The following is a 23,253-nucleotide window of genomic DNA, read 5'->3' on the forward strand; positions in this document are numbered from 1 at the left end:
ATCAGGAAAAAATTCTTCACTGGAAGAGTGACTAGGGCAGGAATGACCTGCCCAGGGAGGTGGTGGAGTCCCCGTGCCCTATATGTGTTTAAAAGAAGCCTGGACGTGGCACTCGGTGCCATGGTTTAGTTGATGAGGGGGTGTTAGGTCGCAGGTTGGACTCGATGACCTCAAAGGCTTGCCCAGCCCAGTTCATTCAGTGCTTGTGGGCGGGGCTGTGGCAGCTGTGAGGGCTTTCCCTGTGCTCACGCTGGGATTTGGGTGTCCCCTGGCAGGGTGACGTTGGCCTGGCCATGGGGAAGCTCTACGGCAACGACTTCAGCCAGACCACGATCTCCCGCTTCGAGGCTCTCAACCTGAGCTTCAAGAACATGTGCAAGCTCAAGCCACTGCTGGAGAAGTGGCTCAGTGACGCAGGTAGGTGACATCAAGGCAGAAGTGCCACCACCAGCAGGAGAGGATCCATCCAGGAGCCTCAAATCCATTCAGCCCCTCCCTGTGTGAGCTGCAAAAGGAGGGAAGGAGCTGCTGAGGTGCTCGGGTATTACCACAGGCCTGGGCCCTAGGGTACATCACCGTGTCCCACAGCCGTAGGGAGGAGGAGGAGAGAAGATCCAGCAGGCAGGAATTGTGCAGCAAGATTGATTTATTTAATTATTTTACAAACTCTTTTGTAGACTTTTTTCTTCGTAGTCTGATTGGACAAAGGACCAGCCACCCCTTGGGGTGATTGGCTAAAATCCTAAAACATCCATTGTCAAAATATTTTTCTACTGTACCATAAACAAGACTTTTCAAGGTTGCAGGTGGCTTGGTTGTTTACAGAACTCTGCTGCCTCTTCTGTGAGAGAGAAAAGTCTCTCATGCACTTAGAAAATAGCAAGAAAATCCTTGCTAGCAGCATTTTTGTATCTACACTCAGGCATCAGCCCAGGAGGGGTAACTGGAAAAGGAAGATATCACTGAGAGGGGAATTCCCAGGGGCAGCAGGATTTGGGGTGGTGTCCTGTGCTGACCTCACACCAGCCTCGTGCTTCGCCCAGCCCTTCAGGATGTCTGAGCCATTTATCACATCTTGGCCACCCCGAGCCAAAGGGTTTGGTCAACATCTTCATCTGGGTGCAATGAACTCCTTGGAACACCCCTGGGCCCTACCAGAGCAGGCTGGACATCAGGCTCACAAAGGAAAGATGGTGTGTGGGTTAAAGTATCAGCACTCCTATTCCTTCCCTGATTTGGACAAGCTCGTCGATGGATTTGGAGCAATTTTAATCATCAGCAGAGGGAGGAGCCACAATGTGGGAACAATTTATCTATTTTAGGAGGCGCCTTTGTTTCACAAAAAGTAACTGGGAATGAAAATAACTCATTATCTTCTTGCAAATCTCTTTTTCCCTCCCTCTTCCCCCAGAATCTGCTCCTTTGGATTCTTCCATGAGCACCCCCAATTCCTACCCCTCCGTGAACGAGATGTTTGGACGGAAAAGGAAGAAGAGGACCAGCATCGAGACCAACATCCGCTCCACGCTGGAGAAGAGATTTCAAGATGTGAGGGGGAAAATCTTTCCATCTGTTGGGAACTCTCCCTGAGCTTGGCATTTGCAAGGCTGGAGCACTGAATCCCCTCCAGAAAAGAGGTTGTTTTGGGGTTTTAATTTGATAGCAGGTTAGAAAATGCTTGAAGGGGCAACAGGTAAAGAGTTAAACCCAATGAGATTCCCAGTTATTTCCTTGTTGAATGTTGTTTTAAGGGAATTACAATTTTAGCACCACATTTGGGCCAAAGCTGATCTCTGCACCCAGCTCTTTTTGAGTTGCAGATGTGTCACAGGAGCTCTGATGACCCATTAAGCAGCTCTTGTGAGACCCCAGAACTTGTTGCTCCAAGTATTTTTGCTGAGCCCATTCAGAAGTGGAGCCCTTCTACTTTTTAAGCTCCAAGAATTTCAAGAAAATTCACTACAGAACCCAAGCAGAGCTTTAATCAGCAGGGCTAAACTGAGCTTTGGAAATTTCTCAAATCAAAGCTGTTTCTGAGCTTGTTTTCTCTTGGTTTCTCCCTCCTACCAAAACTTGCCCAGCCATCATCAGCTCATTTTGGCAGCTCCTTTTTAGCTGGTAGAAGCCATTCTCTGTAATGGGAACATTATCTTGGCACCTCTGTGCCAGATATCTTTGATATTTTTGAGCTTCAGCTCCGAGCAAACCCCACAGAGCTAAAAGGAATGAAAATAAAAGACTCGGGAGGCGGGGTGGGTTCTGTTATTTCCCTTTCTAAATGAGGGCTGGGGGCAGAGAGAGGCAGTGGCTTGGACAGTGCCAAGGCCACCAGGTTTGGGTGACCCCAGCACTGATTTTGGGGCTGTTCAGCTCAAAGAGGACGGTGATTTGTGCAATGACAGGGTCAGAAGCTGTGACTCAGCCCCGCCCCGACTCCGGGAGAGCTGATGTGGAACCAGAGGCACTTTCTGGTTCACAGAACATAATCTCTCACCCAAATATTTACCCTCGGCCTCAGATGGAGCTTTTGTCCCCTCCCCAGCTCGCAGCCAACCCCACCCTTGTCCTCCCAGCAGCCACTGACGCTCTTTGGGGCTTTTTTAACCTCCTGCCTCTCTCAGCAGAACCCCAAGCCCAGCTCAGAGATCTCCTTGTGCTCTTTGGGGCTTTTTTAACCTCCTGCCTCTCTCAGCAGAACCCCAAGCCCAGCTCAGAGGAGATCTCCTTGATAGCAGAGCAGCTCTCCATGGAAAAGGAGGTGGTTCGGGTCTGGTTCTGCAACCGGCGCCAGAAGGAAAAGCGGATCAGCTGCCCGATGCCATCCCCCATCAAATCACCCATCTACAACTCCAGACTGGTGAGGCACTTGGGATTCAGCCACCTGAATGGAATCTCATCCAGAACATTCATTATTATTCTATCGATTGAAAACAATCAACTCAATTATAACAGTTAATTAAGTGATAATTCTAGCTATTGAACACAGTAGAAAGAAAATACAAATTTCCTAGGAGGAATTGATTAGCTTAATTGTAGGATAATTTATTCAAATCAGGATGCTATCCCAAAGCTTTTCCCCCAGAGATTGATAAAGAAAATCTCTCCAAAGTTAATGGAGGATGAGGATTACACACACTCTTATCAATTTAGCTGCATTTCTGCTGGTTCATTTACGAGTTGCCCGGTGCCTTTGCCATTTAAAAGTGGCAGGAACCTCCTCAGTGCTGCAGCACAGGAGTGGGAGGCAGGGTCTGTGTTCGCCAGCAGGATTTTATCTTGAAATCTCCTGGCTTTTGGAATTACCCATCAGAAGGCAGCAAAACATCACGGGAAGTTTGGTTGCTGGTTGCCCAACCTGTTTGGGCACCAAAACAAACGCTTGGGTTGCCACAGCAAGAGACTGGGTGAGGAATCCCCCTGTGACTGCTGTGCCCTCACTCATCAGCCTCCCTGAACAAAGCACTCCCTTCAGGAATCAATGCCCCAGGCTAATTTGGATTGCAGCTCCCAAACTGCCAATTGTCACCTGAGAATTAAACTGCCCTAAAGGAGATTGGGATTGTTTGTGCCCTAAACCAGAGGCAGCTGGGAAATTCCAGGCTGAGAACACCCGCTCTGAGATGTCCGAGTGGATCTTGGGGCTTCCGGAAAATTTGATCATTTCAGGCTTTTCCATTGCTGATCCATAAGTTTAGATGGATGTGGAGAGTGTCAGGCACGTGCAATACAAATTCTGATTTCTTCCCATGGCCCTGGATATGGGAATGGCGCTTCTACACTGGAACATGAATGGAAATATCCATGAGAGGCCCAGATGTGGGTGATCAGTGTCCCTGGGAGCCAGCACACTGCACAGGGGCTGTGAAAGGAGCAGAAGGATGTGATTTATCTGCTCACAGTGCCCAGTGCTCACTGCCTGCCTCTGTTCCTGCCTAGGTCTCTACCTCAGGGTCCTTGGGGCCCCTCTCCGTCAATCCAGTGCACAGCACCATGCCTGGGACTGGTGAGCCTTGGGAAACCTCCCTTCCCTCCTTCCTCTGCCTGGTTATCCCTGACTCCTCCATTTCTGGGTCAGGATAATCTTCATCAGACCCCTGGCTTTGGCCAGGGAAAGAGCCCCCACACAGCTGGGATAAGAACAGCCGAGTCTTTCTGTTGGGTGGCATAAAAACATGGAAAACACTGGGCAAAAGAGCATTTCCAGGATAACCCTGGGCTGGGGTGTTTAGGTTTGGGAGCCAGGCATAACTGGGAGCCAAACAAAGGGTGGGTCAGTGTCGGATCTCTGTGGAGACGTGAGATTCCCAGATATAGGAACAGGGAACATTCCTGGGGTCCCCCACCTTCCCCACGGCAGGGGCAGTGAATCAGAGGAGCCACGGGATGGGCACAGGGATGGGGTGGGAATGTTTGGGCAGGAAGAGGAGACCCCAGGCTCACTCTGCTCTCTGCCACGCAGTGACATCCTCGTGCTCGCCAGGGAACTCCAGCAGGCCCTCGTCCCCTGGCAGTGCCCTCCATGCCAGCAGCCCCGGCACAGCCCAGAGCAACTCCAAAGCTGCCATGAACTCCTCTGGCTTCAACTCTTCAGGGTAAGGCAGGGGGGCCCCACAGCTCACAAAACCAACCCAGGGCATCGGGGGGTTGTGGGGAAAGCAGTGGGATCTTCAGGAAGAACAGGAAAGCTTTTAGAGATCCCAGCAATGTGGGATGTTCTTGTGTGAAGCTTCAAGTGTAACGTCTCAGGGACAGGGTGGGATTGCTGGGGTGTCCTGTGCAGGGACAGCAGTTGGATTTGATGATCCTGGTGGCTCCCTTCCAGCTCACGATATTCCATGATTCTTGAGATGTGGCTGTTTTTCTGCTTGAAAATGAATAGTCAATCAAGTTTTGCCTGAAAAACTGTGCTGGGTTAAAAAAAAAAATTGAAAAAACCAACCCCAAAGTGATTAGAAACACTGTCCTCACCGGACTCCTGTGTGAAGGAAGCAGAGGCAGGTTTATTCTGCTGTTCCTGCTTGGATAACCCACCCACAGCCAGTTTTCTCTCCTGCAGTGCCACCCAGAGAGCTCTGCTGTGAGCAACTCTTCCACAGTGGCACAACAAGGATTACTTTTTCCCCTCCACCCTGCCTTTAGAGGCTGCAAAAGCATTAAACCAGACACGAGGGCTCAGAGCCCTGCTGGCTGTTTCCCTGGGGGCTCTCTGCACTTGTGATTTCTGCTGCATCACCTCGAGGATGCTGAGTTAGGGAGGCACCAGAGCAGAGGGGTTTACCCACAGCTCTTGGGTCACCCTGTGCCATGAATCCCCCTCCCTCTATGCTGTCCCTGCAACACAGAATTTGTTGCTTGGAGTGAGGTTTTGTTATAGAAGCAGGGAGTGGAAAAGATCATTTCTTGAAAAATATTTCTTTTTTTGTTTTAATACTAAAATAAGTTTTTTTTCAAAACGTTCTGACACAAAAAAAAAGAGAGAAACTATTTCTGCTTTCTGGCTTCCCCCACTCCTCATTTACCTCGAACTGAAACACTTTTATCGTCTCTGGTTTTAGTGGAAACATTAAATGAAACAGAACTTTTTTTCTAACAAAATCTCCTGTGATTTAAAAAGAAAAAGGCCAGGTAGCAGCTGAAATGAGGAAGATCTTGTTTAGAAACAAGGGGGGGTTGCTATGATGCAATACAAATTCTGATTTCTTCCCATGCCCTGGATATGGGAATGGTGCTTCTACGCTGGAACATGAATGGGAATATCCATGAGAGGCCCAGATGTGGGTGATCAGTGTCCCTGGGAGCCAGCACACTGCACAGGGGCTGTGAAAGGAGCAGAAGGATGTGATTTATCCACTCGCAGTGCCCAGCGCTCACTGCCTGCGATCAACCTGCAGCATGGGCTGAGCCCCAGTAGGGCTGCGAAGGAATTGGGGCTGACTTTTCCTCCGAGGTGAAACCGCTGTTTTTCCGTGTTGCAAACAGATCCTGGTACCGATGGAACCAACCCACCTACCTCCACTGAGACGCCTCCTCCGCCAGGGCGAGAGCAGCTCTGCCACCGGGCCGTGGACCAACGATGCTCGGGGCCTTCCAGTGCCTTCCACCGCTGCCAGCGCAGCCTCGCGCCAGGGCCCCCCAGCAGCGGGGCTGTGCAGGGACTCAAACTGCAGCCCAGCCCTTCCCCGAGGCCCCCCCAGCCCCACAGTGACATTGTCCCCCTTCCCCTCAGCCCCCACAGTGCCACTGTCCCCCTGTGCCCGGCTCCAGGGCGAGCCCCTGCTTTGCTGTCCTCGCATGGCTCCTCTGCTTGCAGCTCCGCATCCTCCCGGGCGGGATTCCCGTGTCAGGACTCTCCTCTCTCTCTGTCCCCGTCCCGTTCCAGAGCTTCCCAAAAGGAAGGAGGGTCCCTCCTGCTCTTCCTGTCACGCACAGCCCCCAAACTGAGCCGAGGTTTGAGTTCATTTCACCGCAGCCCCGTGGCTGGGTGGGAGCCTTGGTTTTCCCCAGGCTCCCGATCCACTTGCTTTGCGCCTCCTGCTCCCTTTCTAAAGGTGCTTTTTGTTTTTTTTCCCCTTCCTTTTTTTTTTTTTTAATTAAGTATTTTAGAGCCTTCTTATTTTTTCCTTTAAAAAAATACCAACCAACCAACCAACCAAAAAAACCTGTCTTTTGCAAAACTTGTGTCCAGGTCTTGTTATTGCTCTAAACCTTGGGGGAAATTCTGATTCCATGAGCACAAATGAGATTTGTGCTGATTTGGTGGGATGAGGATGAGTGAGCACTGATTGTCTTCATAACCTTTGCCTGCACATTTTACCCAGTAATTCTTGCTCTTGGGAGCTGAGCAGTAATTTGGATTTTTCCTTCAGAGTCAGGTGACTTGGTCCAGACTTGCAGAGGTTTGTGAGCCTCTTGCTCAAAAGACACCACAAACAACATTAAATCAGTTATTTCCAATAATCCATTTACAATTTACTGTACCTCCATATACTCTTAGAGCCTTGAGAAAATACATTAAATCCAAATCTGGCTGTTAACTGACAAGAACTTCTGGGGTCTCAGGAATTCGTCCAAGTAATTTGCTCCCACCTGCAGAAACTTTGGAATAGTGTTTCTGAAAGCTGGGAGGGAAATCACCAATGTCTTAAAAGCTGAATAACGGCACCTGCACGTTGATATTTCTGCTGAGATCATGTGCCAGGTGTTGTGCAAACACGTCCTGAGGGTTCATCTCCTCCACAAAGTTTATAAGCACAACGACAAATCCCTGGGATTTATTGATAAACCGGCCCTGAGTGGGAAAACAAACACCAGCAGTTTGTTTGCTCCACAAAAATCTCCAGTTGGAAGGGAAAGAGCTCCATTCCGCTGCCGTCCAGGAACGCTTCCAGCCTCGCAGGAGAGCATCTAAGGGATTAAAAGTAAACAGAGCAGGAAATCCCAGCTTTCCAGGACCAAGAGTCACCTCCCACAGCCACAGAGAAACAATGCAGGGAGCAATTGCTCCGTGTGAGAGCTCAGTGACCTCCTGAACAAGCTGAGCTGTCACCAGAGCAGCTCCTGTGCCTGGACCACTCCGTGCTCTCTGTCCCTGCTCTTCTCCAAGGAGAGCTGCTGTGGCAATTCCAGCTGCAGACCAGGAGCTGGGATACCCCATAAATTGGCATTTAGCAGTGCCCAAGTTGAAGCAAGGCTGGGGAGAGCTTCAAAATTAACAATTTGCTGTTACTATTTAATTTCTTTTATTGTTCATTCATTTCTTTCCTCCTCTGATTTCCCCCTGTGAAGAGAGCGAGTGCAAGCTGGGAGAATATTCCTTCTCCTTCCCAGGTTTCCCTGTGGCCTGAAGGGAGATTTTGAGCATTTCTCAGTGTCCAAATGATGCCACCAACTTCCTTCATCACTCCTGATGCTCCCAGCCTTGGGATTTGCAGCTCTGGTAGAATTACATGGATCCTAACAGTCCAATTTAATATCCTAGCTTCAATTCAGGCTCAGATTTGCAGATGCCAGCAGGGATTAATGCTCAAACTGCAGTGGGACGCCCTTTCTCAGAGCAGGAAAGGAGACAAAACCCAGCAAGTTTTAGCTCAAATATAAGAGCAACCTATAATCTACGATCCAATTAAAAGGACATTTGAATGTCTAACTCTGAGGAGCCTCCTGTGGAGTGCAGCACACACGAGGCAGACCTCGGGCACCACAGAAGGGCTCTCATGCCCTCGGTGGTTTCACTCCCAGTGCAGAGCTCTGGCTGTAGAGAAAATCTGCGTTGTTTGGGGGCCACAATCTCAGATTTTGAAGTAAATTAAGTCAGGAGTGACACAGTGCTGACACCGAGGTGGCTGGCAGGGGTTGGAGGAAGCACAGCCCTGTCCTGGTTACTCACTCCTAGCCCTGAACTTGGCCCCAGCTCAGCTCCTGGCTCACTCATCCTGTTCTGCACGTTCTGTGTCACATCTCCCTGAGCCCCGAGTGTCCAGCACCACTCCCAGCCCCGGACCCAGCCTATCCCGAGCTCTCTGACTCCTGTCTCAGCCTGCCCTCCCTGCCACCAGCACAGGACAGCACCAAGGTGGTCCCTGTGCCCCCAGCTGGTTGAAAGATCGAAAGAGAACTCCAGGACACTCGGGGGGAAAAAAAATAAATGGAAAAAAGAATAAAGGGAAAAAAAAAGGACAACAGCACCTCCCCTCTTGCCTGATGCAGCTTTATTCTCCATCACCAGAATGGAAAACACCCAACCAAAACAAAGTCTGGGCGCTCTCCGGGGCGGCTCCAGCCGGGCGAGCCGAGGCTGGGCGGAGGCACCACCCGCCCGTCCCCGCTCCCCCGCCCCGTTCCCCGTTCCCTGCCCGCCCTGCCCCGGCTCCGGCCCTGCCCCGGGGCTCGCAGCTCCGCTCCGCGCATCCCTGGCCGCCTCCGGGGCAGGTAAAGCGGGGCTGAGCGAGCGGGGATGCAGCGGAGCATCCCCGGGGGATCCCGCGGGGGCCGGGCCGGGCAGGGCGGGGCAGGGCAGGGACGATAAAAAAGCTCCGGGAGCGGCGGCACCGCCTCCCCGCCCGGGCAGCCCCAGCCGGGCGCAGGTGCCGGGCACGCAGAGCCGGAGCGGGGTCGGTGCCGGAGCGGGGTGAGGATTTGGGGGCGCTCAGGGTATCGGGGACCCCCCAGCCCCGTGCCGAGCTGGGGTCCGGTCCCCCCACGCGTCCTGGTTCCCGGGGGCAGAGACGCTTTGGCAGCGGGAGGGTTGGGATTGTGGTTTTCCCTTCGGATTTGGGTATCTGGAAATGGTGCTGAGGGGGCTCGGGAGGGCGCGGTGCTCACGGGCGGGGGGGACGAGGTTTGTTTTGCTCGTTTCGGTTGTTTGTGGGGCTTTTCCCCGCTGTCGGGGTTTTCCGTGGATGTGCTGGGGTGGACACGGAGGATGGTGTGGATGAACATGGCTTGCTGAGGGGGCTGCTGCCCTCCTCACGCTGTCCCTCCGTGTCCAGCAGGATGGTTCCCATCGTCCTGGAGGTGACCTGCAGCTTTGTCACCTGGCTGTGTCTGTACGGCTGCTTCTGCCGCTGGAACAGGCAGCGTTCCTGCAAGTGGAGCTGCCGCCTCGTCACCCTCCTGCACGGGCTCATTGTCACCTGCCTCTCTGGCTACGTCGTGTTCCTGGATGGCCCCTGGCCTCTGACCCACGCAGGTATGTGCAGAGTCTCACCTGTGCTCACCTGTGGCTCTGTCACAGGTGGAGGGAGGGGCTGATTTCCTCTCCTCTTCCAGGTGTGTTTTGGGGGCAAAAATTTGTTTAATTCTTCTGCTTCTTTTTCTATCACTTCTCACTGTTCATCCTTTTGTTCTTTGTTCTTTTATTATTTTTTTGTTGTTGTTTATCTGTGTACAAATTGGAAGCATTCAGGTTGGCAGCTTGAGTTTATTGCAGCATCAGGCGTAGCAAGGCACGGAGAACAAAGTGCTTTCACATCGTGAAGGGTGTAGTAACTCCTTACATTTGGCTGCAGGGTTTTGGTGGCTGGTTTCTATTGTTAAATCTCAGATAGTGCTGCTGATGGAGGCCTGGCCTTTCTAAAAGGCCAGAAGCAGCAGTGGGGCAGGCTGGGGTGTGAAGGGGAAGCAGAACCAAATATCCTTAATTCCTGGCACTTGGCCTATAGGATAAGGCTGGAAATTCAGGAGGAGAGAAGCATACTTGACCTGTACTGGTCTATAAAGTAGAAAAATATCTTTAATACGACCCCAGACTTATGCACATCTTCCATTCCAGGTTCACCAAACACCCCTCTCCAGATCCACGTGCTGTCCCTGACCTTGGGCTACTTCATCTTTGACCTGGGCTGGTGCCTGTACTTCCAGACAGAGGGGGACCTGATGCTGCTGCACCACACCCTGAGCATCTGTGGCATGATCCTGGTGCTGGGGCTGGGCAAATCCGCCACGGAAGTGAACGCTGTGGTGTTTGTCAGTGAAATCACCAACCCCCTGCTCCAGACCCGCTGGTTCCTGCGGGAAATGGGCTCTTACCACACCGCCCTGGGAAAAGTGGTGGATTTCCTCTTCGTGCTCCTCTTCCTGGTGCTGCGGATCGGGGCAGGAGCGTGGATCGTGTATGGGATGGTGACGTCCCCCGAGCCCAACTGGCTCCTCAAGGCTGGGGGCCTGGCCATGTACATGGTGTCCTTGGGGTTCATGGTTGAGATTTGTCGCTTTGTAAGGAGGAAAGTGTGGAAAAAAACCCCTTCCCTGGACACACAGTCTTTCCAGGAGTAGGAATGCACCTGTGGAAACTTCCTGGCCGCTCGTTAACGGGTTGTGGAGGTCAATCCCCTGGGTTTGGGGCCTGGCTGCTGGAGCTTTTTCCTGTGAAAAGAACTCCTAAAAATGACAAGGAATTGACTTTCTGCTGCCCCTGGAGGAGATGGATCGGCGCTAGAAACATGGAAAAGCTGAGGGAAGAGGGATTTGAGTGGAAACCTGAGGAAGCTGACGCTGATTCCCTGACTTCTCCAGCAATGGTACAGTCTCGAGGAGGGTGGCAATGCCAGACCCGATCAGTCTGCAACCAATAATTGCACAGTCTGTATGTTCTGTCCTCATTTCCAAGGTACAGTTATTTGACAGCGTAGAGAAAATCAAATAAGAAAAATGCCATTTTCCTGCCAGTGGGGCTGGGTAAGGGGAGTGACCTGGCAAAGGTTTCCTGAGCCTCGCTCTCCTTAATCCTGGATTTGGACAATGTGCTTGGCTAAGTACTCGAGTGAAATCCTCTGAACACGACTGAAGTGCTTGCAGGGGTGTAGTGGAGCTGTCCTTTGAGAGTGTGAAGTGATGGTTCTCGAGGGGAGGCAGTGTTTTACCTCCTGGTTTTTAATGATACATTTCCTTTTCTTTTTTTTAACACTGGCATTGGGGCAGGTGCTGATCTCAGAGCAGAGTGATTTCTCTGGGACTGACTCAGGTCCTCACAAACAAGAGTCAGGAATTAGACTTGTGCCAATAAACTCCACGAGCAGGTGTTGGCCTGGACTTGGATTGCTTAAGATGAATAATCAGGCTTTTTGTGGGAGAGGGAGGATAGCAAAGAGCCCCTCTGGATGCTCTTCCTGTCCTGGGGTTGGCTCATTTACAAGCCACTTAAGCAGAATTCTTGGCTAATGAGTCAAATATGTGACAATTTCCAGGGGTGCCAGTAATGTTTAGGCAGATCTCAGTGTGACATCTGCTCCACACCAGCAGGCCTCGGAGCATGGAACAGTTCTCTCATTTTCTTTACCTCTCAGAATCGTGTTCTGACATTTTCCCTGGGGTTTTAATGTGAATTTCCCTCTGTTTAAGGCCACAGTTCAGATTTAGTCTCCTCTAAAAGCCTCACTGAGAGCTGAGAAGCAAATGCAGGGGTGAGGGAGGGGAGCAGTGTGGATGCAGCTCCTCCACTCCCCTTATCTCACTGACTTTGGCTCTGTTCAGAGCCGATATCAGCCTTTGGCTGGGGCTCCTCAAGGTGTCTGCAGAGATTAAAAAATGACCTGAAGTAACCTCACTTTTGACACATCCACTGAAAGCATTGCAGCTGTGAACCCAGGCAAGTTCCTGGGCCAGTATTTTTAGGAAAGCAGGAGCCAGAGTGGCCTCCTGAGGTGTGGGCACCTGCCCGGGTCACTGTGCTCTTCCAAAAACTCCTCTGAGTGAAGGGACTTCTAATAAAGTCATGTTCTCTTTCGAAAAAGAACCGACTGCTGTGATGTTCTTTTGTTCTGGGTCTTGAGGAGGCAGCCGGAGTGAGGGCTGAGGCAAAGGGGCTTGAGGGAAGGCTGAGGATGCCGAGTCACTGGCTCATTCCCTTTGTGCAGTTCAGGAAGGAGAGAGGGGATGAGGAAATGAGTCCAGGAACTCTGGAGGTCAGGCTGGAGCTGTGAAGGGCAGGTGAGGGTCAGCTGAAGCTCAGGTTTGTGAGCAATGCACCCACAACCTGCCTTGCCAATGAGTCAGTGCTGCAAGGAGCTTAAGAGCCACCAAACTGAGGGGTTTGCTCTTGGTGGGCACAAGAATAACTTAAATTCTGGCCATGGTCTCCTACATCCCAAGGGGCTTTTATTTTTACTCTGCCTCTCTGTGTTGGGTTCCACTGGGGTAATGACCAGTTCAGAAGGGTTGCAGGGTGACTTGGCTATGTTCTTTTGGGAGAAGCGATCAAAAGCATGAGAACATCTTGGGGGTTATAAGATGTCCTAAAGTCACCGCTGAGTGGCTGTTTCTGGCTGGGAACCTGCTCCTCATGGGCCAGGACTCTGCTGTCTGGAGTGGAGGAGAGCCTGGGTTGGCTTCCAGCAAGGAAATGCTTTTCCTTCAGCTGAGGGACAGTATTGGGACAGTATCCCAGTGCACCCAGGTGGCTTCTGTGCAACCAGAGTTACCTGGGGAGGTTTGATGCAAAATAAGTGCCCTCGGGTGCTCATGTGCCATGTCTCACCCAAGCAGAACTTTAGTGCTAAACCCTCTAATGTGATCCTAGAAAATCATCCACCTCCACTATCCCACTGTATTTCTTATTTCAAAGAATGGGATTTTTAATGCAGGTGTCTGCTTTTCATCTGTCAAATATCCTTGAGGGCTTTTACAGTCACAAAAACTGGGTTTTAGCAACGGCCTGTTGAGCTCCCAGGTTTCCAGTTTGTGTTTATTCCCAGTTTAATTGTGGACAAGGAGTTTCCCAGTGGGGGTAAGATAATAAATACATTCTGTGATGCTTTTCAATGCTGTGAGCTCTGGTTAGAACAGGTCCAGGAGATCAGAGGAAAGGATGTGCAGCTGGGGGAGGCTGTGGCTGTACTAAATGAGGCAGCACTGTGCAAACAACTGTTTGCAGAGGTTCCTGCCCTGAGCTGTTTTGCTGAACTCTGTTCATCTGCAGGCCCAACGAGCCAGTGCAGCACAGCCCATTGAAATGGCTGACTCTGCACAAAGCAAACAGGAAAATTGGTGTATAAACTGCACCTCACTTCTGGTACAATCCACAGGGAGATGATTTCACTTGCCACCTTGCACCTCACCGTGCAAAGTCTGTGCTAGAGAAAAAGCCAACCCACAACTTCTCTGCGTTGCACCTCCTGCATTAAGTGGTCTGTGCCTTGTTAGGGCTTTCAGGGCTCTTTTGTGAACATCTCTGGTTTTCTTCCTGGCTGCTCATAGAATCCCAGAGTGGCTTGGGTTGGAAGGGACCTTAAAGATCACCTCATCTTATTCCAAACCCCCTGCCACTATCCTGGGTTGCTCCACAACCTGCTCTTGGACACTCCCAGGGCAGCCACAGCTTCTCTGGGAATTGCATCCCAGCCCCTCACCACCCTCACAGCCAAGACTTTTTTCCTCATGTTGCATCTAAATGTGCTTCTAATGTGAAATACATCAGCCCTGTAATGCTCTGTCCATGCTTTTCTTTGACCTAAGCTAGATATTAAACCAGCTCCCTCTCAGGTGTTACTGATGCTACTGGAGGGCCAGAAAAGGTGGAGGGAAGCAGGATGAGACCTCAGATTTGTCAGAGGAGCAAATGCACTGTTAATGCTCATGAGGATGTGCTGAAATAGCAGAAGGATGAGCATTTTGTAGCAGCAGGAACCTGTACCTGGCCTGAACTGGAAAAGTAGGATCTGTATCTTGTTGAATACCCAGCTGAAAGCACTAATTAGAAGCGCTGTAATAGGCAAGTCAAGCCACTCCCAACGCCTGCATTTCAAAAGGTAAAACTTGACGGGATGAAGAAAAAACCAAACCCACGATTTTGGGTGTGAGAGGTTGTTTTGACTGTAACTTATGAAAGGTGGAGGAACTTCTGTAGCTGCTTTAGGTGTCCTGCTTAAACCCTGAATTTGGGATGTGGAAGGCAGGAGAGAGAATGGGCAGCGCTGAATGCCTGCAGAGAGAAGAAATCGCTGGGCTTCGTAACTGCTGCCTCAGCGGGGATGGAGGGGATGTCCAGGACAGGGTGTGAGCTCTCCCAGCCTGCTGCAGCTGACAAAACTCCTCGGGGGATGTCACCTTGGACCTGCTGCTGCACTGGCACAGCTCTGAAGCTCTGCAGAAGGGTCTGTACTCATCAGGCACTGCCCGGCCGTGAGGAGAGCAAACTCCGGGTGTGCTTTGTGCCTGTTATCTCTGTGGTGATTGGAGCGGGGGTGGGTGTGGGACTGATTTCTGTGTCCTCGGGCTACAGCGATGCTCCGTGTGCCCTGTGGGGACACGACCGGGTCTGGGGGGGCCATACGAGGAGTGGCTGAGGGCACTTGGCTGGTTCCACCTGGAGGAGGCTATTTGGGGTCTGTAGCTTCCTCCTGAGGGGCCGCACCAATCTCTGCTGTTTGATGACCGGGGACAGGACCTGAAGGAATGGCTGGAGCTGTGCCAGGAGAGATTTAGGTTGGATATTAGGGAAAGAGGGTGGTGGGGCACTGACCAGGCTCCCCAGGGAATGGTCACGGCCCCAAGGCTGCCAGAGCTCCAGGAACGTTTGGACAACGCTCTCAGGCACTGGGCGGGATTGTTGGGGTGTCTGTGCAGGGCCAGGAGCTGGCTCACGATCCTTGCGCATCCTTTGGAATTCCGGGCATTCCACGACGCAACAAGGAGGGCAGGGATGCTCCGGAGTGGGGCGGCTTCCCAGGGATGCGCTGCGAGGCCGCGGCGACTTCGGGTCGCCCTTCCCGCCATCCTTCCGCCCTATTCCCTCCTCCCTCCTTCTCCTCCTCCTCCTCCTCCTCATCCCCATCGCTGCCGTCCCTCCTCCCGGCCGCCAGGTGCCCCTCGGCCGCCGCTCGCTCCGTGTTCCGGGGCGGCCCCGGCAGCGCAGCCCGGCAGGTGGGTGCTGGGGAAGGGTCCTGTCCCTGTCCCTGTCCCCGGGGGATGCGGGAGGGACAATGGGGTGGGCACGGGGGCCGCTGCATCCCGCGGGATGCGGGAGGATGGGGCGGGCGCGGCGCAGGCGGTGCCCCGGGGCTGCGGTTCGTGCTGTTGGTACGGTCCGTGAGCTCCTCCATTTTCCCGTTTGGACTGAAAAAAATGTGGATAACGGGATACCGGTGCTTTGCTGGAGGTGCCCGTCTGGTTTTTAATCGCTTTCGGGCTGTTCTGCACGTGTGTTTATTGTAGAGGCTGCTTTCATTCAGGGCCTCATTGCTACGGGTGATACAAATTATAATCTCCTTTATGTATAACAGATATATTGGATATATTATATGCAATAATATAAAATAATATATAGGGAAATACATAATTTTATATATGATCATATTTTATTTATTTTTTAGTTTTTATATGTATATTATATAGAATTGTTATTTATTGTTCTATAATTATTGCTGGTTTTTAAATGATACTGGCCTTTCTAGTGTGCATATATTGTGTATGCTGAAGACAAATCACAGGATGGTTTGGGCTGGAAGGAACCTTAAAGATTATCTTGTTCCACTCCCTGCCATGGGCAGGGACACCTTCCACTATCCCAGGATGCTCCAACCTGGCCTTGGACACTTCCAGGGATCCAGGGGCAGCCACAGCTGCTCTGGGCAACCTGTGCCAGGGCCTCCCCACCCTCACAGGGAAGGATTCCTTCCCAGTATCTAATATATACTTATCCTCTTTGAGTTAAAGCCATTAAATGTTGATTTTTGATGTGCAATTGGAAGAAAGCTCCCTGCTTTCTTCCTGAGGGAACGGCTGGAGCTGGGTCAGGGAGGTTTAGGCTGGATTTCAGGGAAAGGTTCTTCCCCCAGAGGGTGCTGGGCACGGCCCCGAGGCTGCCAGAGCTCCAGGAGCGTTTGGACAGCGCTCTGAGGCACAGGGTGGGATTGTTGGGGTGTCTGTGCAGGGCCAGGGGCTGCACGGGATGATCCCTGTGGGTCCCAGCTCAGGATAGTCTGTGATTTTTTTTCCAGGGGATGGAGAAATATCTTTTTCATGAGCAAGTGTGGAAAACACCTCAATAGTTTTAAAACTCATTCCTCTTCTTTCCACCAGCCTTCTCCAGCTGGTCAATCCCTTTTGCCACATCAGAATTCTCCTTCCCTTATTTGCCCTGAGCGTGGACCTTGAGCACCAGGGATGTGAATGGAAATTCCCGCTCAGAGCAGTTAATCCCATCCCTATTTCATCTCCCCATGTTCCCAAGGCCCATTAAAACATAATGGTTTTGTTTACCCAGCCTCCAGTCATTCCTGGGAATGCTCCAACAGGCCAAACAGGAAGGTTGGGCTTTGCAGCTGTGACTCCTCATCCCGTGAGGTCCCTCTGGTGCTCCCCAGCCCTGGGAGTGGGGCCAGCGTTGGGCAGCAGGTACCAGTGGTGCTTTGGCTGTTGCACAACTGGAAACTCCTGTATCCCAAAGCCTGACTCAACTTCTTTGCTGCACTTCCCTGACAGCTCAGGAGGAGTCAGACACACATTTCATGGGAAGGCATTATATGAACGAGGGGTAGAATAGAGTAATGTGTATTTGGAGGGTTTGAGCAACACCCACAAGTGTTTATGTGCTTCAATTTTGTTCTGGCAGTTTGTCTTTTGCTTGTTTGAGAGATTATTGCACAGTGTGTGAGGGAAGATGTATGAAAGAAATACTGCTGAAAAAAAATCTTTATGGTCATAGATTCTTACTCTTTTGCATCCAAAAGATTTGGAGGTTTTGGTGCCAGTAAGGATGAAATGAAGTCTGCAGAAAGGAGAGCAAAGTGCTTTTCACACAGTTCCTCTGCAGAGAAAAATCTGTCAGGAGCAAGCAGCCCCATCAGGAAGCAGCTCTGCCCACTCGGGGCTGGGATGGTTACGGAGCAAAGCCGTGCTGGGTTGTGCTGACACTGCCACAGGCTCGACCTCCTGCTCACTTTGTCTTTCTGATCCCTTCTGTCCTGCTGTTCCCAGGACAGGATGCTGTTCCCGCTGCCCCTTCGTGCAGCCTGCAGCCTTCTGGCCTGGTTCTGCCTCTACAAGTGGTTCTGCCACCGCTACAGGCACCGCAACATCGAGTGGAGCTGCAGGCTGGTCACACTGACCCACGGCATCCTTGCCACCTGTCTGTCTGCGTACATTGGCTTCATCGATGGCCCCTGGCCCCTGAGTCACCCAGGTGAGTGAGGAAATCGGTGATCCCACCTCCCCCAGGGGTTCTCCTACACCTCAGTCCCCAGCCTGCTTGAGGGATGATGGTTGCAGTGATATCTGAGCCGCTTTGTGGTGGAAAGCCCCAGAGGAATGGAGAGCCTGGCACTGCCTTTGCTGGTGTAATGCCCCTCCCCAGCTGCACTTTGGCAGAGCGTGTGACCTTTTGTGCGGCCATTACGTGTGTGCAGCTGCTGGGCTAACAACTGTGGTATTGTGACTTGGGGGACTTCTGTGGCTGAGCTGTCACCAGTGCGAGCCAACACCAGCCTGCCAGCGCTGCAGGTGAATACCCCTTCCCCGTCTCACATCCCGCTCGGTGCCCCCACGCTTTAAAGCTCTGTTTTTCTGTTTCAGGGACACCCAACACAACCCTTCAGGTGCACGGGCTGTGCCTTAGCTTGGGCTACTTCATCTTCGACCTGTGTTGGTGTGTGTACTTCCAGACGGAGGGTGCCCTGATGCTGGCCCACCACCTGGTGAGCATCGTGGGCATCACCGCCTCCTTGGCCCTGGGCGAGTCGGCCGCGGACGTCAACGCCGTCATCTTCGGCAGCGAGATCACCAACCCGCTGCTGCAGGCCCGCTGGTTCCTCAAGGAGCTGGGCCGCTACCACACCTTCACGGGGGACGTGGTGGATTTCCTCTTCGTGGTGCTCTTCACCGGCGTGCGCATCGGGGTGGGCGCCTGGCTGATGTACTGCGAGCTGGCCTCGCCCAGGCCCCGCTGGTACATCAAGCTGGGCGGGGTCATCATGTACGTGGTGTCCTGGGCGTTCATGGTCAGCATCTGCCGCTTCGCCCGGAGGAAGAGCATGAGGAAGTACCAGGCCTGGAGGAGCCGCAGGAGCCACGAGCTGGGCTTGAAAACCAATGGGCACCTCAAAAGCCACTGAGTGGATGCTGAGCAAAGACTTCCTTGAGTTCACGGGCTGGCAAGGAGGGGGATCATGCCTGAAATGCCACTGTCGGGAGAGGAGCCAACGCACGTTAGCAGTTCTGGAGCCAAATTTATCCCTGGCGTAACTCCACCGAAATTCATGGAGCTATGCCATGGATTCACTGGATCTGCAGTGTTTGGCCTGGCAGAGGCTGGCTCGGGGTGTACGTAAGCCCAGCCTGAACGATGAGTGAAAGAAGGGCTAATTTTATAGGCTAAACATGACTAGTCCAGCAGTGCAGGTGTAAATAGTGATGTCTGTAGCCAACTCCTTCAGGATCTTGGAAGAGAGGAGGAGGTAACACTAGGTCTCCATGTCCAGTGTCCTGTGCGGTCTAGGCAGCTAGAGTGACTCTTCATGCTGGTAGGAAGAAGCATGTTCTAGTGTTGCATCCAAGCTGGGATTCCTGGCTCTTCCACCATCTCGTTGTGTGGCCTTGGGCAAGTCACACAACTCTGACTCTGTGCCTAATTCCCCCTCTGTGACTTGGGGGTGATGGAGCCGATCCATCTGTTATGCACTTTCAGATTTTTACTTGAGAGGTGCTATATAATGCAAAGTGATGGTTGTTATCTGCACTTGGTTCATTATCCCTGTGTTTCCCTTGGGAGAAACGACTTTGGTGGTTGAGCTAGAGTGAGACTCTAGAAAAATCAGTATTTTAGGTAGGTTGTTGTTTCCTACCCTTTCTAACTCCTTTTAATAACTTATTTATTAACATATTGATAACTTATTTTTCTGTAGTGTCCAGAAGCTCTAATCAGCACTGGCGCCGTACAGGACTAGGTGCTCTGTGAACACACCCAAAGACACAACCCCAGAAGGGAAAGTTTTTCCTGATTTTTCCCTCTTCATCCTTGACTGTTAAAACTCCCCTACAAACACTGCTTTTAGATCCTTGGGTGACCAGCACACTCCATTTTGAGAAGCCCCATCAGGGCTTGCCAGTCAGGGGTTTTCTTGCTGATCAGCCAAGCCCTGATTTTGCCTGCAGAACCCCAAAATTCCCTCAGCTGTGCCCCAAATCCAAATTGGGATTTCTGGTTGCCCAGCTCCAGATCTGCCTAGTGGAAGCCACAGACTGACTTTGGCTCTCCTTCATCTGAATTGATGCTTTGACCCCTGGGCTCTGATTTCCCTCTGACTGGGTCTGAGTCACTTTTTAAAAGTGAACATTTAGAGGGTCAGAGAGATTTATTTTACAGCTTAGTAATTAAAGAAATGAGAGGCCCAGAATCTGGTCTTTTTTAAGCAAAATAAACCTGACTGGGAGAAAAAAAAAAGCATTACTTATCTTTATTCCCATTTGCAGGGAAAAACCATGCCCAGCTGGCAGCTTCTGGAGTTTATTTCACTGCATGTTCTTAAGCTGTTCCTTTGTTGTTGCTGTGATTTTGAGCATCTCCTTTGAGCCTCCAGTGCAGCTCAGGTACCCCTTCTGCTAGAGCCTTGCCTGCTGCAGCCAAAGACCTGAAGAACCCCCAAAAAACCCCTTCAGATGAGCAGAGCCAGCTGATGAGCTGGTCCTGGAAAGGAAACTTGACTCAATCAGCACAACCAAGCCTTGAAAGGAGACAAGAAGGGCTGGTTGGGGCTTGCTGGGTCTTTCTCCCAGCTCTGCTGCTCTGTTGAGCACATCCAGGAGCCTTTTTGCCTCAACTTAACCCACTTTGGGAAGTGGGCCCAGTCTAACCTACCTCGTGGGGTGTTTCCATTTAGCACCAAGCCACCTTTGATGAATTCTCGGTGGTTTGTGTCACGCTGTGCTGTACAAAAGTTGCTTTGAGTGAAGCACTTCCCGCTATGAGCCATCAGCAGTGCTTTGTCACCTGAATGTGGCACTTCCCAGCATCCCAAAAGCAGGAGTGGAGGTGTTTTGCAAAGGTGCTTAAGGGCAGGGTCAAAGGGAGTGAGCTGGACATGCAGGTGGAGATCAGCTGTGCTGCTGCTTCTTCACAGGGACCCCCAAGCTGAGGAAAAGGTGTCTGGTGGGTTCTCCCTGGTCAGGATTGCAAGGAATCTGGAGCCAAAAGATTCTCAACCACCAGCCTGAGCAGGGAATGAGGGCTTTCAGCAGCAAGTCCTGGAGAAATGGAGGTGAAAACAGGCTGGTCATTTCTGGTGAGCTGCTGACCTGCCCACCATGAAGAGTTTCCAAAGCAGCCCTGGTGGTTTGGGCTCTGACCTTTGCTGAGGGTTGGGGTGCAGCTTTAGGGGGTTACAGCCCTTCCCTGCCCAGGTGGATGAGGATGGCAGTGACTGCAGTATCTGTGAAGCACCTGTTTGAAGGTATTTTGAAATATAGTGGTTGAGTGGTCCCCTTTTCTGACCTGAGGGGAAACTTGGTTGGAAGAAGGAGAGCACTGCTCAGTTCTGAGGCTTTAGAAAGTAAACAAGAAAACAAAAGGGCAATTAGGAATGGCTTTATGAGGTAGAGCAAGGCCTCATAGCCCAGTGAGTGGGCTCCAGCATAGAATCACAGGCCCAGAAGTACAAATTCCAAGCTGTGGAGCACAGGGTGGGACCTGTCCTCAGGCTAGTCCATAGTGGCTAGGGCAAACTGTGAGAGGAAACTGCAGAACTAGTGTGAAATAATAACTTGTGTCTGGATTACTGTGTAATAGCAACTAATGTTCCACCAGTCAATGGTGTAGATGCTTTGTATTATGTTTTATAAAAATAAAGATTATTTAATTATATGAGGAATTGGTTTTCTCTCTTTGGGTGCTGTTCTTAAGTCAAAGGTTGCACTTGATGGTTTTGGAGGGCTTTTCCAACCTAAAAGATTCAGTGACTCAATAGGATGGAGCAAAAATGTTCCCTTTGTTTTCCATGCCCTGGATGCCAAGGGAGATGGTTCTCCTGTGTTTCCACACTGCGAGCTCATCTCAATCATAAATTAATATTATTGCCTAGGAAAGCCCTGTGGTGGTGTGTTGGTAAACAGCCACTCTGCTTGCTGATGGCCAGAGATCCAGCATGCTAAAAGTCTTGGCTTCTATAAATAGTTAAGCCAATTTAGTTGTTTGCACGTAACCCTTAAGTCCAGCTTAAAATCCTCCAGGGGGCTGGGGAGCAGCTGCTGAGCAGTGCTGAGCCCTCTGGAGATGTTGTTCTGTTTACAGAGCCCAGCCTGGGGGTGGAGGGGTCTCAGGGCCTGCAAGAATTTGTGCTGGGACTTTGCTGAACCTCTGAGGTAGTTCCAGAAGCAGGGAAGAAAGTACAGCAGAGTTCTGAAGCTTTGCTTTAGAGCTGCAAGTGTCTCCCAGGTTTCGTGTCTTCAGGAATGACAAAATCTGGCATTGTCAGTGGTCAGATGTGCTTTGTCTGTAAAAAAGTGACATCTCCCTCTCTACACCCAATTAATTTCATTTTTTATCATCCTATTATTTCTTTACAGGCAACCCTGCTGCCTGTCTTTTGCTTCTCCTGCTGGCCCTGCAGTCGAGCTTTGTAAAATTAACCTCCTCTTTTAGTCGTCTGCCCTCTCTTTGGAGCTGAACTCCTTATTTGTACTTGAAAAAATTGCAATTTTTTAATAGTCAAGGCTTTATTCCCTTGCAGCAATAGTCCAGGCACTGATGTGAAAGCAGCATTTTAAGTCTTTGAAATGCTATTACATCGATACCACAGGGTCTGCCATGTCCGAAGAAATCAATGCCCTGTCTGCCTCAAGTTCCAGGAGCAGTTTGGCAGCGGGTAAGTTGGCAATATAAGGGATCTTTAGAAAATTATTTTAAGAAGGACTAGAACAGCTTGATGTACACGGAGAAAGCTTTTGTAAAGCAGTAACGGCAGCTTTTCAGCAGTGCTCGTGTTGTGTTGTGTCAGAAGGTTAAGAAAGATGTGTTCAGTGCCACAATCCTCAAATGTGAAGAGAAATTCTGTTCTCCATTTCTTCAGATTTTACCCTGGTGACAAGTACCTCTCTTTAATCAGAGGATGGAGAAAGAGAAGGAAATTCAGGGCACAATGTCCAGCAGCTTCATCTGTCCTTACAAAGGTTGCTGCTTTAATTCTGCTGATATGGAAAGAAAGCTTAGTGCTATAAAAATGCTGACTGCCTCGTGGATTATCCAGGTTTAGGGACTGTAATAAGCTGTCAGTGTAGAAGCTCTGATAGATTAGGCTCTCTGTGTCTCAAAATCAGCAAAGCATTGTGTCACAAGTGGCCTAAAAGCACAGACCAACCCTGGGTGCATTTCCAGGGTGCAGGACAAGTGGTAGGGAGAGAATCTGGTGCCCATTTTTAAGGTGTGAGATGCAAAAAGGCTTTGGAATTGCACAGAAATGTGGAGCACAGCACAAATTTGTTTGTGTTTTCTGGGATTAGGTCCTCTCTGTTTTTCAGGAGTCTCAAATTTCTAGGTGCCTTTGGGAAATGAACTTGGAATCGTTTCTCCTGTGCTTTTCCCCTCCAGCTGTGCAAGGTGTAAAGGTTTGGCTGTTGGCTTCCAAAAGCAGCAGAAAACCAGGAGCTGGCTGAGCATTTTATGGTGAGTGTAAACAACAGTTCAAAATACCGGGGCATTTTATCACTGGCTTTAAATTGATCACTTTTAAGGAGCAAAAGAGTCTGTATGCACTTGATTTTTGTGGTGGAGCTCAGTAAAACTCAGCTGATTATCCCATCTCAAACACAAACTGAAATTCTTCTGAAATT

At 50.9% G+C, this 23,253-nt stretch overlaps 3 protein-coding genes across 8 annotated transcripts in view; all 3 read left to right on the forward strand.

Moving 5' to 3' along the window:
* The window catches only part of POU2F3 (POU class 2 homeobox 3), a 39,383-nt gene extending 32,745 nt beyond the window's left edge, over window positions 1-6,638 (forward strand). For both annotated transcript variants that reach the window (XM_019288612.3, XM_010404034.3), the window contains 6 exons: window positions 276-417; window positions 1,412-1,548; window positions 2,696-2,857; window positions 3,937-4,003; window positions 4,460-4,592; window positions 5,980-6,638. In XM_019288612.3, the coding sequence (XP_019144157.1) occupies window positions 276-417; window positions 1,412-1,548; window positions 2,696-2,857; window positions 3,937-4,003; window positions 4,460-4,592; window positions 5,980-6,019 (681 nt within the window). In that variant the 3' untranslated portion in view covers window positions 6,020-6,638. The remainder of the gene's footprint in view (window positions 1-275; window positions 418-1,411; window positions 1,549-2,695; window positions 2,858-3,936; window positions 4,004-4,459; window positions 4,593-5,979) is intronic.
* Window positions 6,639-8,847: 2,209 nt separating this feature from the next.
* Window positions 8,848-11,505, forward strand: LOC104692102 (TLC domain-containing protein 5-like). 5 transcript variants are annotated; one of them, XM_039565044.1, is made up of 3 exons: window positions 8,848-8,928; window positions 9,489-9,688; window positions 10,271-11,505. In XM_039565044.1, exons 2-3 carry the CDS (start codon window positions 9,493-9,495, stop codon window positions 10,771-10,773), a joined length of 699 nt encoding a protein of 232 aa, XP_039420978.1. In that variant the 5' UTR covers window positions 8,848-8,928; window positions 9,489-9,492; the 3' UTR covers window positions 10,774-11,505. The 5 variants fall into 5 exon arrangements, with proteins under 5 accessions (XP_039420978.1, XP_039420979.1, XP_039420976.1 ...); XM_039565045.1 differs by having other exon boundaries at window positions 8,863-8,928; window positions 9,492-9,688; XM_039565042.1 differs by lacking the exon at window positions 8,848-8,928 and adding an exon at window positions 9,040-9,127 and having other exon boundaries at window positions 9,492-9,688.
* Window positions 11,506-15,025: 3,520 nt separating this feature from the next.
* LOC104692103 (TLC domain-containing protein 5) lies at window positions 15,026-21,296 on the forward strand. The gene is made up of 3 exons (XM_010403869.4): window positions 15,026-15,357; window positions 17,413-17,617; window positions 18,007-21,296. Exons 1-3 carry the CDS (start codon window positions 15,166-15,168, stop codon window positions 18,543-18,545), a joined length of 936 nt encoding a protein of 311 aa, XP_010402171.2. The 5' UTR covers window positions 15,026-15,165; the 3' UTR covers window positions 18,546-21,296.
* The last annotated feature ends 1,957 nt before the right edge of the window (window positions 21,297-23,253 follow it).

Source organism: Corvus cornix, chromosome 24 (assembly GCF_000738735.6).
Source record: "Corvus cornix cornix isolate S_Up_H32 chromosome 24, ASM73873v5, whole genome shotgun sequence".
In the NCBI taxonomy this organism is placed as follows: domain Eukaryota; kingdom Metazoa; phylum Chordata; class Aves; order Passeriformes; family Corvidae; genus Corvus; species Corvus cornix.

Excerpts from the sequence above, each read along its gene's own strand:
- LOC104692102 (XM_039565044.1), top strand. The coding sequence starts at position 9,493 with ATGGTTCCCATCGTCCTGGAGGTGACCTGCAGCTTTGTCACCTGGCTG. Across the intron at positions 9,689-10,270 it reads CTGGCCTCTGACCCACGCAG|GTTCACCAAACACCCCTCTC; the intron begins GTATGTGCAGAG and ends CTTCCATTCCAG.
- LOC104692103 (XM_010403869.4), top strand. The coding sequence starts at position 15,166 with ATGCGCTGCGAGGCCGCGGCGACTTCGGGTCGCCCTTCCCGCCATCCT. Across the intron at positions 15,358-17,412 it reads CCGGCAGCGCAGCCCGGCAG|GACAGGATGCTGTTCCCGCT; the intron begins GTGGGTGCTGGG and ends TGCTGTTCCCAG. Across the intron at positions 17,618-18,006 it reads CTGGCCCCTGAGTCACCCAG|GGACACCCAACACAACCCTT; the intron begins GTGAGTGAGGAA and ends TTTCTGTTTCAG.